Raw genomic sequence first — 16,057 nt, forward strand, 5'->3', positions numbered from 1 at the left:
TGTGATTTTTGCACATTGATTTTGTATCCTGAGACTTTGCTGAACTTGCTTATCAGTTTCAGGAGATTTGGGGCTGAGATGATGGGGTCTTCTAGATATACAATCATGTCATCTGCAAATAGAGACAGTTTGACTTCCTCCTTTCCTATTTGAATGCCCTTTATTTCTTTTTCTTGCCTGATTGCTCTGGCTATTTATTTATTTTTTTGAGACAGGGTCTCACTCTGTTGCCCAGGCTGGCGTGCAGTGGCAAGATCACAGCTTACTGCAGCCTTGACCTTCTGTGCTCAAGCAATCCTTCCATCTCAGCCTCCTGAGTAGCTGGGACCACAGGCACATGCCATCACACGTGGCTAATTTTAAAAACTTTTTTTTTTTTTTTTTAAGACAGGCAATAAGCCAGGCAGTGTCTTGTTGCCCAGGCTGGAGTGCAATGGCACGTTCTTGGCTCACTGCAACCTCTGCATCCTGGGTCCAAGCAAGTCTCCTGCCTCAGCCTCCAGAGTAGCTGGGATTAGAGGTGTCCACCACCACAGCTGTCTAATTTTAAAAAAGTATTTTTAGTAGAGATGGGGTTTCACCATGTTGACAAGGCTGGTTTTAAACTCCTGATCTCAAGTGATCTGCCTGCCTCAGCCTGCCAAAGTGCTGGGATTACAGATGTGAGCCACTGTACCCGGCCATAATACATTTTCTTTGTCCAGCCCATTACTGATGGACATCGAGGTTTCTCTTGCATTTTAAAAATAAGAAATGGAGGCAGCTAGTAATAAAAATGCTGAAAGTACAAAATTAAAATATGAGGCTGGAAAGTAGACCTATATTCTACAAATTACCTACTGAAGACTTGCTGTGTGCTAGGGGCTGGGCTGGGCACTAAAAATTAAAGGGGAAAGACTAAGTCTCTTTCCTCTAAAAGGTCGCAGTATGGTGGGGGAGGGAGACAGGGAGAAAATCTAATACGGTGAGCAGGACGAGTGCTGAGACAGGCTTGTCAAGGTGTACTAGGAGAAGGGATCCAGAAGGACTTCAGTGAGGAGGGGGTGCTTGAGTGAGGCCCAGTGCCAATCAGGAGTGCTTTTGGCTGCAAGTGATGGGCAATTTGATTCGCAGTGTCTTCAGTCTTAACAATGTTTAATTATCTCACGAGAATTCCAGAGGTTGTTTGCTTGGGGTTGGCCTGGCAGCTGAACCATATCATCAGGCATCCAGGCACTGTTCATCTTGTCACTTAGGTGGTGTGGTGCTTTTGCCACATGGTTACGAGATGGCTGCAGCTGCACCAGGCATCATAAATGGATTCAAGAAAGCAAGCATGGGGAAGCCTGCAAGGCAGGCTGGGGAAGTGGATGGTTTGCTTTCCAGCCTCTCTAACGGAAGGTAGCAAGGGTGAGGAACGTGAACAATCACTCACCCAATCTTGTCTGCATCAGCAAGGAATGACTGGAAGTTCACCATATGATCAAGGCAGGGAAAAGCATTTCAGGCAGAGGCACACAGTGTGTGAAGACGCAGAGGCAAAAGACTCCACGGCATGCTTTTGGAGCACCAGGTAGTTTGGCATAAATTCCACGTTTTAAGCAGAACAGCAGAATGGGAAATAGGAGAGGGGGCCCAGCTAGGTGGGCTCTAGCTTGAGCAGGGCTTCTTATGCCTGGCTGGAGTCTTTATGCTGAGGGCAAGGGAGGACTCGCTCAGATTTGCTCTTTGGAGTGGTCCTCCCAGCAGCTCTGTGTAGCAAGGATGGAGACAGATGGGGCCAGAAGCAGAAAGACTGAGAGAGAAAGCCCTGCAGCAGCCCAGGCAAGTAGGGCAGGAGCTTGAACCCGGGCAGTGATGGAGGGATGGAGAGAAGAAAAAGGAATCAGAAGCATTGTGTGCTGTTGGGGTATTTTTAGAGACACAGAGAGGAAGGATGGTGGGGGCTGGTGAGAAGGAGGGGGAAGCAGCCTTTGCCACTGTATGAGTCTCTGCAGTGATGGTGACTGGTGGCTGGAAGGGAGTGCCCAGTCCACAAAGGTGCCTGCCCATCACTCTGGGTGAAGCCAGCTCTCTGCTACCAGCCTCCATTAGCAAGCCCGCTCTCTGTCGCCCCAGCAGCTCAGAGCCTTTTGAGCTTCCTCCCCTGAATTTCAGATGGTACATTCAGGGTCTGCGACTTTTGTTATCGCCCTAAGAACACAAAGCTGGGAAGGTCCCTTCTGAAGTCAGAACGGCTGAGTGTCTGCCAAGAAAACCTGATCCGCCCCAGCCTTGGATCACCTGGCTTCCTTCAGCTCGGTAGACAGTGAGGACGAGCTCGGAAGGGGGAAGGCCAGAAGAGTTTGGCTGCAGGCAGACCCTCTTCTCCATCCAGCAGACTTGTCAGGCACCTGCTGTATCCCAGGACTATGTCCGGGGCACAGCAGCGAACCAAGAATTTAGAGTTAAAAAGAGAGATGGATACTAGTCGGCTGTATGTTTTTGAGGTGCATATTCCAAAATGCAAACTCTTATACAGTCAGAGCTCGTTCTAGAATCCTCCTCAGGGCATATGCTTTTTGTGCATACCCTGTGATTAATATATATAGTTTTTGAGATGGAGTCTTGCTCTGTCATCCAGGCTGGAGTGCAATGGCGCGATCTCGGCTCACTGCCGCCTCCGCCTCCTGGGTTCAAGTGATTCTCCTGCCTCAGCCTCCTGAGGAGCTGGACTACAGGCACTCACCGCCACGCCCAGCTAACTTTTTGTATTTTTAGTAGATACAGGGATTCACCACGTTAGTCAGGCTGGTCTCGAACACTTGACCTCAGGTGATCTGTCTGCCTAGGCGTCCCAAAATGCTGGGATTACAGGTGTGAGCCACACTCATGGCCTAATACATGTTTTTAAAACTAAGTTCTGAAAAGCTGTTTCTCCGTGGTTGCCTTTTTGGTTGACCACTGGGTGAAATACTTGGCTTGCATTTTTGCACCCACTTGAAGAAAGATAGCACAGTCCGAAATACCAGAATCGAGAGGCAACTGATGGTCTGTCAGGACCCAAAGGCCAGACCCAAGACCCAGGACCCAGTCCAGGGAGGATGGTGGGCTTTGTTTCTTCCTCCCTGTGCTTGGCCAGTGATGCCCCCAGGCACTGGCTAGGTTATCGGGGATGGAACCAGAGGATGGAAATCATCACAGGGTGGTGTCTTAGGATGTCAGTGCTGGCTATTGGGTGGCACTTTGAAACCTTGCGGTTGACCCAAGGTTGTACTACAGGTGTCTGGCAGAGAGCAAGAGCTGTCTTCTCCAGCATCGGAGCCAGTCCATAGCCCCAGCTGCAGGTGCTGATGTGCATGTCCAGGTGGCGTGGCTTCCACTCCAGCCAAGACAGAGATGAAAACGTTAGTTGAATTTCCAGGAGCCTCACCCTGGAGACAACAGAGGGTGGGTGTGGTGATGGGGAAGGGCAGGGTGCTGTGGGAGACTGGAGTCAGGGAAGGCCTCTTCTAAGGAAGGGTGTGGATGGGGCTGGGCCAAGGGACTCCCGGGGCAGAGCTGCTGGTGTGGGGAAGGCACAGGTGCAAGGCAAGGCAGAGCTCACTGGACATGAGCCAGGAGCACAGAGCACAGAGAAGAGGGCAGAGGGGAGACCACACAGGGCCCGCGATCAAGACTCCATGCTAAACACAACAGAAAACTGTGGAAGGGTCTACGCTGAAAGCGACGGGATCTGACTCATGCTTATTATTATTATTATTATTTGAGATAGAATTTCACTTTTGTTGTCCATCTCGGCTCACTGCAACCTCTGCCTCCCGGGTTCAAGTGATTTCCTGCCTCAGCCTCCCGAGTAGCTGGGATTACAGGTGTGTGCCACCACACCCGGCTAATTTTTGTATTTTTAGTACAGACAGAGTTTCTCCATATTGGTCAGGCTGGTCTTGAACTCCCAACCTCAGGTGGTCTGCCTGCCTCTGCCTCCCAAAGTGCTGGGATTACAGGCGTGAGCCACCATGCCCGGTCTGTTTTTATTATATTTTTAATTGTGGTAAAAAACACACCACATAAACTTTCCCACCGCACCCACTTTCAAGAGTACAGTTGAGTAAAGGACGTTCACGTGGTGCAGCCATCACCACCATCCATTTCCAGGTTATTCTCATCCGGCAAAATTGAAAGTCTACCCCATTAAATATGGAGTCCCCATTCTCCCAGCTCCTAACAACCACCATTCTTTCGGGCTCTAGGAATTTGACTCCTAGACTCCTCATATAAGTGGATCTGTGGAGTATTAGTCCTTCTGTTACTGGCTTATTTCACTCATCATAACACCCTCCAGGGCCTCCCGGTTGCAAGTCACAAAGGGTGACAGATGCCAAGCAGGACTCGTGCTTTCAGACTTAAGTTCCTGGGGAGACGGTAATACTAGGTTGGACACGGAGGACTCTGGAGGAGGGGCAACCTTGGCGGCAGTGGGAGGTCGGTGTGGAAGGAAGGATCAGAGTTAAGTACTGGACCTGTTCTGTTTCAGGTGCCTCTGCGGCATCCAAATGGGCAAAGCCAATAGGCAGATATTTTGGTTTTCTGTTGCCATGCAGCGAACTGCCCCAAATGTATGACAGAAGCAACACGCATGATTTCGTTTTTGTCTCATGGCTTTTATTGTGACTTGTGGCTTTGTGGGTTAGAAATTCTGGAAGGGCTTGGATGGGCGGTTCTGTTCCTCACAGCATCGGGTGAAGCTGCTGAAGTCTTGTCCGGAAGGTCCATAGTCTGGTGCCTTGGGTGGGGGGGGCTGGGAGGCTGGGCTCAGCCCTGACTGGGGCATCCACAGGTGGGTCTCCAGCCTGACGTGGTGGTTGGACTCTACGTGGTGGCTAAGGGTCCCAGAGCCAACCCTATGCAAGATTGAACGGGAAGCAGCCTGTCTCCTAAGGCCTGGGCTTAGAAACTGCATGGGGTCATTTCTGCCATATTTTATTAGTCACGTAGTTGACAGAGCCCATCCAGATTCAAGGAAAGAGATCACAGGCCACCTCTCGATAAGGTAAGTAACAAGAATTTACAGCCAACTGGACAGCAGATAGAAAGATGTGGGTTTCAGAAGAGGTCTCATCTTCCCGCCTTCCTTTCTTCTCCTTTTTCCTCCATGTCCCTCTCCTTCCCTCTCTCCCTCCCTTTAAAACGTGTCTCTTGAATACCTACAGAGGGCCGGGCACTGCTGTGAATGGTAAGGGTACGGCTATGACCAAGATCTCTGCTCTTCCTCCTCTGGGGCTTAGAAACCAGGCAACAGCAGGCAAAACCATCAACCAAGCAAGAAAGACCCCCAATAGTGACATGTGTTAGGCGGAGAAGTGGGAAGGAGGGTGTGGGAGACAGCTCTTGGGCAGCCATTGTACATCAGATGGACCATCTCAGCTGGAAGGCCTTGCTGAAGGGTGATGTGGGACAGGGAGGGCTGGCCGCGCATGTTCAAGGCAGAGGCAGCTGGTGTGAAACCCCCGGTGGGAGTGAGCGGGTCTGGTTTGAGAAACAGGAAGAAGGGCTGTGTGCCACATGGGTGGGGTGAATGGGGAGAATGTGGACAGTGGTTAGAAATCAGCTAACAGAGTGCTTTATCACCCCATGTGGGAGTGTAGATTTTATTTTAAATATTTTGGGAAGACTCTGGGGGTTTAATCAAGGTAGGGGCAGGATCTGATTTTCATAAAAGGTTAATCTGGTAGCTGAGTGGAGTCCTAGTGCGAGCTGGGAGACCAGGTAGGAGGCGACCGCCGTGGTCCAGGCGAGAGAGTCCGGCTGGACAGGTGGAGACAGAGAGCCACAGGCGGGCTGAAGATACAGCTTTGGAGGCGCATGGTCAAGATGTGCTGATGGGCCGATGGCAGGGGGCATGGTTATGGGAGGAGGAGGGAAATAAGGATGACACCTGGAGCTTTGATGGACCACCTGGGAGGAGGATGTCGCTGATCAGACGGAGAAATGGGGAAGGTGGGTTGAGTTTGAGATGTGTTTTAGACACTCAAGTTGTCAGTGGAAACTATGAGCCTGGGCTTCTTGGGAGTGGTCCAGGCTGGAGATTTAGCCTGGGAAGTCATAGGCCCATAGTGGGTATTTACAACCAGGTCCTGGGAGAGAGCCCCGGGGCTCATGTGTATAGAGAACAGAAAGGGACCCAGGAAGGAGCTCTGGACCGCCGGCCAACATTAAGGGGCAAAGCAAAGGATGAAACAGCAAAGGAGATGGGAGGGACCAGCCAAAGAGGTAGGAGAGCCCCTAAGAGTCACAGCAGCCAGGGAACAAAGTAGAAGAGAGGGATCTTGGTTCCCGGCTCCACGTGGTAGATACCAAATGCACAGTGCTCAAGTCCTATATGTAAAATGGGGCAGTATTTGCATGTAACCTACCCATCCTCCCGTACGCTTTAAGACCTCTCTAGATTACTTCCAATACCTAATACGATTGAAATACTGTGTAAATAATTGTTATACTGTACTGTTTAGAGAACAATGGCAAGAAGAGAGTCTGTACATATTCAGTACAGACACACCCAACCATTTTATTTTTTGAATTTATTTACTTTTATTTTTTGAAACAGAGTCTCAGTATTGCCCAGGCTGGAGTGCAGTGGCACAACCTCGGCTCACTGCAAACTTCACCTCCCCGGTTCAAGTGATTCTCCAGCTTCAACCTCCCAACTAGCTGGGATTACAGGCACATGCCACCACGCCTGGCTAATATTTTGTAGTTTTAGTAGAGATGAGTTTCACCATGTTGGCCAGGCTGGTCTTGAATTCCTGACCTCAGGTGATCCACCTGCCTTGACCTCCCAAAGTGCTGGGATTACAGGTGTGAGCCCTGTGCCCAGCCTACTTTTTGAATATTTTTGATCCATGACTAGTTGAACCCATAGACACAGATCCCTGGATACAGAGTTTGGCTGTATCTAGGGAGGGTTCTGTATGGAGTTCTAACGCAGGCTGCGTGTCTCAGTTACCTATTGCTACATAAGAGACTACCCCAGAGCTCAGCAACTTAAACAATGTACATTGATGGTTTCATAGTTTCTCTGACGTGTGAATCCAACTACAGTTTTAGCTTGTGTCTGTACAGGGCCATTCCCAGGCTGAAACTGTTGGCGGGGGCTGCATTCATTTCAAGGCTTGACTTTGAGAGAGGTGGCGGAGGATTTGTTTCCAAAATCTACTCATGTGCCTGTTGGCAGGATTCAGCTGCGGCCTGTTGGACTGAGGGTCTGAGTTCCTTGAAGCACTGAGGGTGCTTTGCAGCATGGCAGCCTGTCTTACAGGAGAAGATGAGCAAGAGGGATAGCAGGTCCTTTGCAACCTAATTTCAGAAGTGACTTCCCATGTCTTTTGCCATATTTTGTGAGTTGGAAGCGGGTCATTAGGTGCATCCCACACTCAAGGGGTGGGGACTCCACAAGGGGTGACTGCAGGAGCTAGGGATCATTAAGGGTCATCCTAGAGCCTGCTGCCACAGCCAGGGAGTGGAGGAAGCTGAAGAAGTGTGCAGCCTGAAGCGGTAGAGGGCCCAGGGCTGAGCTCTGGGGCCCTGAGGAGCCTGACAGCTCAAAGGGTGGCAGAGCAGGAGGAAACTGGGACAAGGAAGAGACTGAGAAGCAGAGAACAGTGTGTAGGTTTGGGGAGCAACACAAACGAAAGTTATTGCTTGCAGTTTTCAAAACTTAGTTCTCATCTAAGCCCTCTCAGACATGTGTTAGTATTCCCATATTCCAGATGAGGAAACCAAGGCTGGGCGAGGGTTGTAGGGATGGAGAGAATTGGATGGGTTCAAAAAGTGCTCGTTCGGGATGGATTGCAGGGAAGGGTGGGGGAGGCAGTGAGCAGGATCCTGGCAGACAGGATTTGGTGGTTTCTGTGCAGATGGGAAATGTTGCGAGGTCTCCTTATTGTTCTGTCGGGGGTGACTCATCCAGATTGGCTTCCATGAGACCTGGACTTGAGTGGGGCCTCCACGGTGGCTTGGAAGCTGCTCCCCACCACAAGCCATTTTCTCTTCTCTTGCAGCTTTGGATACCTCCCGCCTTTGGCTGTCGACCCGAGTATGACAACGGATTGGAGGAGATTGTCTTTGGCTTTGAACCCTGGATAATTGTGGTCAACCTGGCCATGCCTTTTTCTATTTTCTACCGAATGCACGCAGCTGCCTCCCTCTTTGAGGTCTATTGTAAGATATAGTCTGGGTCCACAAGAGACCGAGGAGTGAGCTAACAAGAGAGTTCACTGGAACCACCTGGGAGTGGCCAGGTTGGACAAATATTGCCTGACAAATATGAGAAGGGCCGCCTTTTGTCTGCAAAGATTGCGCTTCCTGTGGGCTGGAACTGCCCGTCACCCCTGATGAGTGTAAACAAGTTAGATCAAAATCCGAGAGGTGGCTGGAATCTGTCCTTGGTTAGTTAAATGCTAATCAAGCCAAAATTATTCTATTCCCTTCTAAATGATTTAGAAGAATATGATTATGGTTTGGGAAAGAATCTCTCCAGTTTGTTTTTCATAAAAAGTGTTTTCTGTGTGTCATTTTTCATGTGACTCCATACAACCTTCTCCTGACCACCTGCCTAATAATTTATACTTAAAAATTTTATCCTTCTCAAAGCTGATGAATTGGGACACAATCACATTGAGCTGATATTGTTTCTGCATAGGTTTAATTTCTTGAAGTTACTTTTATCATCTGGATAGAAATTTGTGTACAGGCCAATATAAAAATATATTTCTTATCTGAAATTTTGGCACATTTTTGTGATCATTTTGAAGTATTTTTAAAAAGAAATTTCACTGTTCTTTCAGTGTAAATACATACATGTTTATTGTAAAAAAAAATTGAATATTTCAGAAAGGCGAGAGAAAAAGTCACCTATGTTGCCACTGTTCAATTAATGATTACTTTTTTTTTGAGACAGAGTTTTGCTCTGTCACCAGGCTGGAGTGCAGTGGTGTGATTTCGGCTTACTGCGACCGCCACCTCCCAGGTTCAAGCGATTCTCCTGCCTCAGCCTCCTGAGTAGCTGGGACTACAGGCGTATACCACCATGTCCAGCTAATTTCTCTATTTTTAGTAGAGACAGGGTTTCACTATGTTGGCCAGGATGGTCTCGATCTTCTGAACTCATGATCTCTTCCCACCTCAGCCTCCCAAGGTGCTGGAATTACAGGCATGAGCCACCGTGCCTGGCCAATATTTACTTTTAATATCTTGATGCATTTCTTCCAACCATGTTGATGTGATTCTTTTTGTTGTCATTATTATACTTTTGAATGATGATGCAACATATTTGATTTTGTATTCAGTTATTTTCCCACTCAACAATATGGCATAAACCTTGCCCCCATATTGTTATAAGTTCTTTATAAATATCATTTTAATGCTGTAAGATAGTCTATCAAGTGAATGTACCTTAACTAATGTAGTTTCCTATGGCTGGTTTTAGAGTGTTTATAACTTTTTGCTTTTATAAGTAACTCTGTAAAAATCAACCATATCTGTGAAGCATTTCCCATATTTAGAATTGCTTCTTTAAGATACGGAATTACAATTAGGATGCCTAGTCTGAAGATTAAGATTATAAATAGTTCAAAGGTGTCTAAGGAGTATTGACATTTAGGAGGCCTTTGTATATGTTTTTCCATAGCTATTTTAAAATTGTAATAAAATTAGTTTTCTTACTGTAAGTATTAATGTGAATATCTTTTCATTTGAGTGTATTTTTTTCAGGCAGTGAAGGCAATGGGATAGCAAGAAATACAAAGTTGTTTTCTTTTTTAACATGGGTAAAATACATTTATTTTAGAAAAAACTAAAAAATAGGCATAGATACTAAAAAACAAAGGAAATCATCACCTATACATGTCCCATCTAGAGAATCGGTTCTCCACCTGGGAATCTTGTTCCTTGAGGGGACATTTAGCAATATCTGCAGATATTTTTAGATATTTATTTTTTAAAATTAAAATAAATTTAAATTATACATAATATTTGTACATACTTATAGACTACATGTGATATTTTAATATAAACATATAGTAAGTAATAATCAAATCAGGGTGATTGAGATATTCATAACCTCAAGTGTGTATCTTTTTTTGTTAGAAACATTCTAATTTCACTGTGTTAGTTACTCTGAAATATACAGTAAATTATTGTTAACTATAGTTGCCCTTTTGTGCTACCAAACACAGTTTTGATTGTTACACTACTGCACCCAGGGATACTGGTAACACCCTACAGCGCAGGGGACACCCCACCCCAAAGAGTCATCCACCAGTGTCCATGGTGCTGAGGTAATCTAGAAGTAATTGCTCTTAAGTTTTGTTATCTAGGTAGCTATTAGGACACACACACAGGGTAGGCATGGCGGCTCACCCGTGTAACCCCAACACTTTGGGAGGCTGAGGAGGAAGGATTGCTTGAAGCCAAGAGTTTAAGACCAGTTAGGGAACACAAATATAGAGTGAGACTCTGTCTGTCCAACAAAACAAAAACCCACGTGTGGTGGGGCATGCCTGTAGCTACTCATGAGGCTGAGCGTAGAGGATCACTGGAGCCCAGGAGCTCGAGGCTGCAGTGAGCCAAGATCATGCCACTGCACTCCAGCTTGGGTGACACAGTAAGACCCTTTCTCTTAAATAAATAAATAAATAAGTAAAATATGTTTTGAGATGGTGTCTCTCTCTGTCACCCAGGCTGGAGTGCAGTGGCATGATCTCGGCTCATGGCAATCTCCGCCTCCTAGATTCAAGTGATTCTCCTGCCTCAGCCTCTTGAGTAGCTGGGACTACAGGCAGCTGCCCCCATGCCTGGCTAATTTTTGTATCTTCAGTAGAGATGGGGTTTCACCATATTGGCCAGGCTGGTCTCGAACTCCTGATCTTGTGATCCATCCGCCTTGGCCTCCCAAGCTGGAGTGCAATGGCGTGATCTCAGCTCACTGCAACCTCTGCCTCCTGGGTTCAAGCGATTCTCCTGCCTCAGCCTATGGGGTAATTGTGATTACAGGCGCCTGCCACCATGCCCAGATAATTTTTGTTTTTTTAGTAGAGACAGGTTTTCACCATGTTGACCAGGCTGGTCTCAAACTCCTGACCTCAGGTGATCCACCCACCTTGGCTTCCCAAAGTGGTGGGATTACAGGCATAAGCCATCGCACCTGGCCAATTATTATTTTTTTTTTCCAGAAGTACATGCACACCCACACTCACATGAAGGGAGCGGCTTTTAAATACACTGCATTTGTGTGTAATTTGCTTTTTTCCTCTTGATACACCAGAGTGTTTCTTCCCTATTTTGGGTCTCAGGCATCGACACTTTGGCTTTTGTGTGCTTGAGACACATCTGGGGAACTTGTTAGGATTCCTGCCCTCCAAGCTGGAAGGGCAGGTTCAGTCTGGAGTGAGGCGCAGAAATCTGCACTTTCATGAACATCTCAGGGGGTGCGAACTCCCTTTGATAAGCATCTCCTTGGGAGTCCATGGACGCCAAGTTAGGATTACTGAGCAAGGTTCCTTGACATTGTGTATCCATGTGCAGTATGATTTTGGGTGGCTTTAAAGTACCTTCCATGGAAGGATGTACTCTTCCTTATTTTTTCAAACCGTGACATTGGACATTTAGAGATATTTAGGTGGTTCCTTTTTTTGGTCTTACTATAAACCATGGTGAGCATCTTTGTAACTGAGTCTTTGAGGTCAGTGACAAGCTGTCCTCTGGAGTGATTTATGCTGACTCAGCAGTGACCGAGCAGGAATACTGGTTTCCCCATTTTGGTTGGCATTACTTTCGCCCCTGATCTAAGCACATGAGGGCAGGCCTGAGGCCTCAGCTGTGGGTTTTGGGCTCTGTCAAGGAGATAAAGGAGCCATTGTAATGCTGGAAACAATGGATCCAGGCTGTGGGGATGCTATTGCAGACGAGAGCAGCATCAGAAAAGCCTGCATGGCGGGCCCGGCTCCGCTTTTCCAAGAAAGGACCTAAAGATGGATGGAGCATCTCTTATCCCCAGCAGGCAGCCCCAGGGATGGCTATTTCAGCCAGGCGGTTTTTACTGCCAAGTAGTTAAGCATCCTGACTCAACCAGCGTAGGTGGCAAGAAAAATTGACTATCTTAATGTTGAGGCAATTTGCCAAAGAGGAACCAGAATGTGCAATACACAAGTGTTAAGATCTCAGGTAATAATATGGGGAATACATATTGAAATAATAATGAGTTACCACTTCCCATTTATCAGATTGACAAGAGTTGGCAAGATGTGAAAGAAAGACTCACCTATAGTGCTAGTGGGAGCATAAGTTAACAAAATCAGACTGGAGACCAGCTGACAATATTACTAAGGCTGGAGGCACACATTCCTTATGACCTAAGAATTCCATTCCTTGTATGCGCTCCAGAGACAGCCTCACACATGTGTTCAGGAATGTTCACTCAGCATTACTTGTCATTAGGAAAAATGGAAAACAGTCTAAATGCCTGCCAATTAGGAGTGCAGATAGACACACTAGGGATTATTTCCATAATGAAATATTTCAGAAGAGTAAAAAATGAATATGCCCAAATTCATGTATCAACGTGGATAGTCCCCCAAAACAACGTTGAATGAAAAGTTAAGTAGCGTAGGAGGATAATTGGTATGATACCATTAATATGATGTCTAGAAACAAGCAAAACAATCCCTGATATTTTGGGGGGGCATGTCCATCTGTAATAAGATTATAAACACACCCGAAGAAAGAATGCACGCCACATTCAGTGTAGTGAGAAGGGGGGTGTCTTGGAACCAGCAACTGAGTTCATGCTGTGTCCGAAATAATTTTTCTGAAGCAAAGAGATCAGTACAGAGGTATTCATTGTGTTTTCACCTGTACTTTCAAAATGCACTCTTTAAGTGTACTTTTAAATGTATTTGAATGAACTTTTAGAGATGTTTCATAATAAAAACGTTTGAGAGGAAGAGAAAAAGAAAGTCAGCCTAAGGAAGATGAACTTAGACAAAGCCACCTGAGAAGGTAAATTTCCAGTATTCATCCATCATTGTTGAGAGAGGGGTGTCAAAGCCAGTGGGGTTCTGTTCTCCTTGGCAGGTAGGTCCCCAAGTTGGGGTAGCTCAACTTAATTAGCTGGTAAGATCACCAGACTCGTTCTTCCAGGAATGACTCTGTGCACATTAGGAAACCTGACAGTGTTTTGCCTTCCAAGGTAGCTCTTCACTGAGGGAACTATGTCCTGGGCACACATATGATCAGGACAACCTCTTACTACAATGGACTGAATGTTTATTTCTCCCCTAAATTCATATGTTGAAACTCTAATCACAATGCGGTGGTATTTGGAGGTGGGGTCTTTGGGAGGTAATGAGGTCATGATGATGAGGCCCTTGTGAATGAGATTAGTGCCTGCAAGAGGGGCCAGAGAGCTTGCGCAGCCCTTGTCTGTTACGTGAGGATGTAATGATAAGACAGCTGTCTGTCACCGGGAAGAAGGCCTTCACCAGAACCCGACCATGCCAGCACCCTGACAGCCTCCAGACCCGTGAGAAATAAATGCCTGTTGTTGATTAGCCACCCAGCTCGTGCTATTTTCTCACAGCAGCTTGCTCCAAGTTACTCCCTGACCTGCTGTAACTGTATACAGGAGGGGCCTGTGTGTTTGGTAGCTTCAGCTCATCCCTGAGCCCGTGAAACCGGGATTTGAACTCATGCATTTCGGGTGCCATGACTCCTGCCAAGGCAGAGTGGAAGGGCAAGTGCATGGAGTCATGTCCAGGGTGACAACAGGCTCCCATGGTTCCTGTGTGTGATTTAAAACAGCACCCTTTCCACAAGACATTCTCCAAAGTGTTGAACCAAACCCACCAGCATCCTCCCACTGCCCATGCCCAGGGGCAAATTAGACCTGTTTGTCTCCCCACCACAAATGTCAGCCAAAAAATCCAGTTGGAAAATGCTTGCTACTGCCTTCCAGGTGCAAGACCCTCTCAGCTAACAAAGCCCTTCCCGCACCCATCTCCCTCCACGCCGGTCTGTGAGGTCCCAGCTCACAGCTGACCTGGTTAGATGACATGTACATAGTGGGAGCATCTGGGCGATCATGCCGGTTTTAAAAACTCCATTGCCTTTTCTCTTAATTCGTCATATCACCTTAAAAAAAAGTCAACTCAGTAAAAATGTCCGTCAAACAATGGCTCAGGGATATGCGTACAGAACAATCAAGTCAGCTGACAGAGTATCTGGCCTTTCACCCAATTATAAAATGCTGCTCTTTGCTTAGCATGGTGCATCTCTTATTCCCAACAGGCAGCCTCAGCTGCTGTTGAAAGCCGCTGCCGACAGCTGGTTTCTCCGCCCAGAATGCGAGCCCTGCTATGAGAGCGCGCGACCTGCAGGGGGCGCCGGCGCCCTTCCCGCTGCGCCTTTCCCCGCACTTCAGGGCAAGCCTGAGAGGGGGCACCTGGCCAGGTAGGCAGTGGCCTCAAGGGGTGGGCGCAAGGTGTGCTGATTGAACTCCATTGGCTGCGCTGGGTTCCTGCAGCGTGTGTCAGAGACGCCAGTCACCACTTCCCTGCCAGGACCCAGCCAGTTTCAGCAAGGACAGTTCCTCCACTGGACCCACCAGGTCCCACTCCCTGCAGGGCACCCTTGTCCCTATCAGGCTTTGGAGGAACTTGGGGGTTACAGGGTGTTCCCCTGGTGGGAGAGTCCCTGGCATGCGGGTGTGGGTGGGACTGAGTGGGGTGGGGGAGGCTGGGGCAGCTGGCTGAGGAGGGGGCACTTCTGCTGGGTGTGATGGGGGAATGAATGCGATATTAGTTCCTCCTGAGAGCAGCCGCTAAGGGGACGCTGGGAAGGGACAGGTGGGAGCAGTGTTTTAACCCACAGATGGGAGGGTAATTCTGGCATGGTGGTTTCAGCAATCTTAGTAATGCAAGGACCACCATAACCGTGATAGTGAAGCTGCTTGTCTAAAAAATGTAAATCATCATGCCTGTAATCCCAGCACTTTGGGAGGCTAAGGTGAGCGGATCACCTGAGGTCGGGAGTTCAAGACCAGTCTGTCCAACATGGAAGACCCTGTCTCTACTGAAAATACAAAAAAATTAGCGGGGCATAGTGGTACATACTTGTAATCCCAGCTACCCAGGAGGCTGAGGCAGGAGAATCGCTTGAACCCAGGAGGTGGAGATTGCAGTGAGCCGAGGTGGTGCAATTGCCTCCCAGCTTGGGCAACAAGAGTGACACTTTGTCTCAAAAAAAAAAAAAAAAGTAAATCAAATCAGGTCACCTGCTAAAAATAGTTCAATGGCTTTGCACTGCCTTTTTTTTTTTTATTTGAGACAAATGAGACAAAGTTTCACTCTTGTCATCCAGGCTGGAGTGCAATGGCACAATCTCAGCTCACTGCAACCTCCTCCTCCTGGGTTCAAGCGATTCTCCTGCCTCAGCCTCCTGAGTAGCTGGGACTACAGGTACACACTACCACACCTGGCTAATTTTTGTATTTTTAGTAGAGATGGGGTTTCACCATGTTGGTCAGGCTGGTCTCGAACTCCTGACCTCAGGTGATTCGCCTACTTTAGCCTCCCAAAGTGTTGGAATCACAGGTATGAGCCACTGCGCCAAGCCCTCCCATCGCTTTTAGTAGAGAATACAAACTCTTACCTATGGTCTGTTGAGACTGTCACGATCTGGGCTCTGCAACTTCACCTTCTTCTCATGCCAGTCATGTCCTCTACCTCCCCTCCCCCATTGCCCTTCCTCCTGCACGGCTGCAGCCACACTTGGCTTCCACTCTTGAATATTCCAACCTTGCCTGCCCCACAGGACTTTCGCACGTGCTGCTCTCTCTGCGTGCACTTCCCCTGGCTCCGTGCGATGATCCATCTTTCTCACCCTTCAGACCGTGTGTAGATAGATGTCCCTCTGTGATGAGGTCTTCACTGTCCAGCCCATTAGGCTTCACCTCGGCACCTTGTCCACCCCTTCACAGCCTGCTGTCATCTGTGATTTCCTATTTATTGGTGCTTATCCAGTCCAGTCCTGGATGGGACTGCCC

At 47.7% G+C, this 16,057-nt stretch overlaps 1 protein-coding gene across 1 annotated transcript in view; it reads left to right on the forward strand.

Annotated features, from left to right (window-relative positions):
- OTOP1 (otopetrin 1) overlaps positions 1-8,773 on the forward strand; it is a 37,511-nt gene extending 28,738 nt beyond the window's left edge. Inside the window, exon 6 of the mRNA XM_017539166.2 lies at positions 8,019-8,773. Coding sequence (XP_017394655.1) covers positions 8,019-8,189 — 171 coding nt within the window. The 3' untranslated portion in view covers positions 8,190-8,773. The remainder of the gene's footprint in view (positions 1-8,018) is intronic.
- The last annotated feature ends 7,284 nt before the right edge of the window (positions 8,774-16,057 follow it).

This window comes from Cebus imitator, unplaced genomic scaffold (genome assembly GCF_001604975.1).
Source record: "Cebus imitator isolate Cc_AM_T3 unplaced genomic scaffold, Cebus_imitator-1.0 Scaffold117, whole genome shotgun sequence".
Taxonomy (NCBI): Eukaryota; Metazoa; Chordata; class Mammalia; order Primates; family Cebidae; genus Cebus; species Cebus imitator.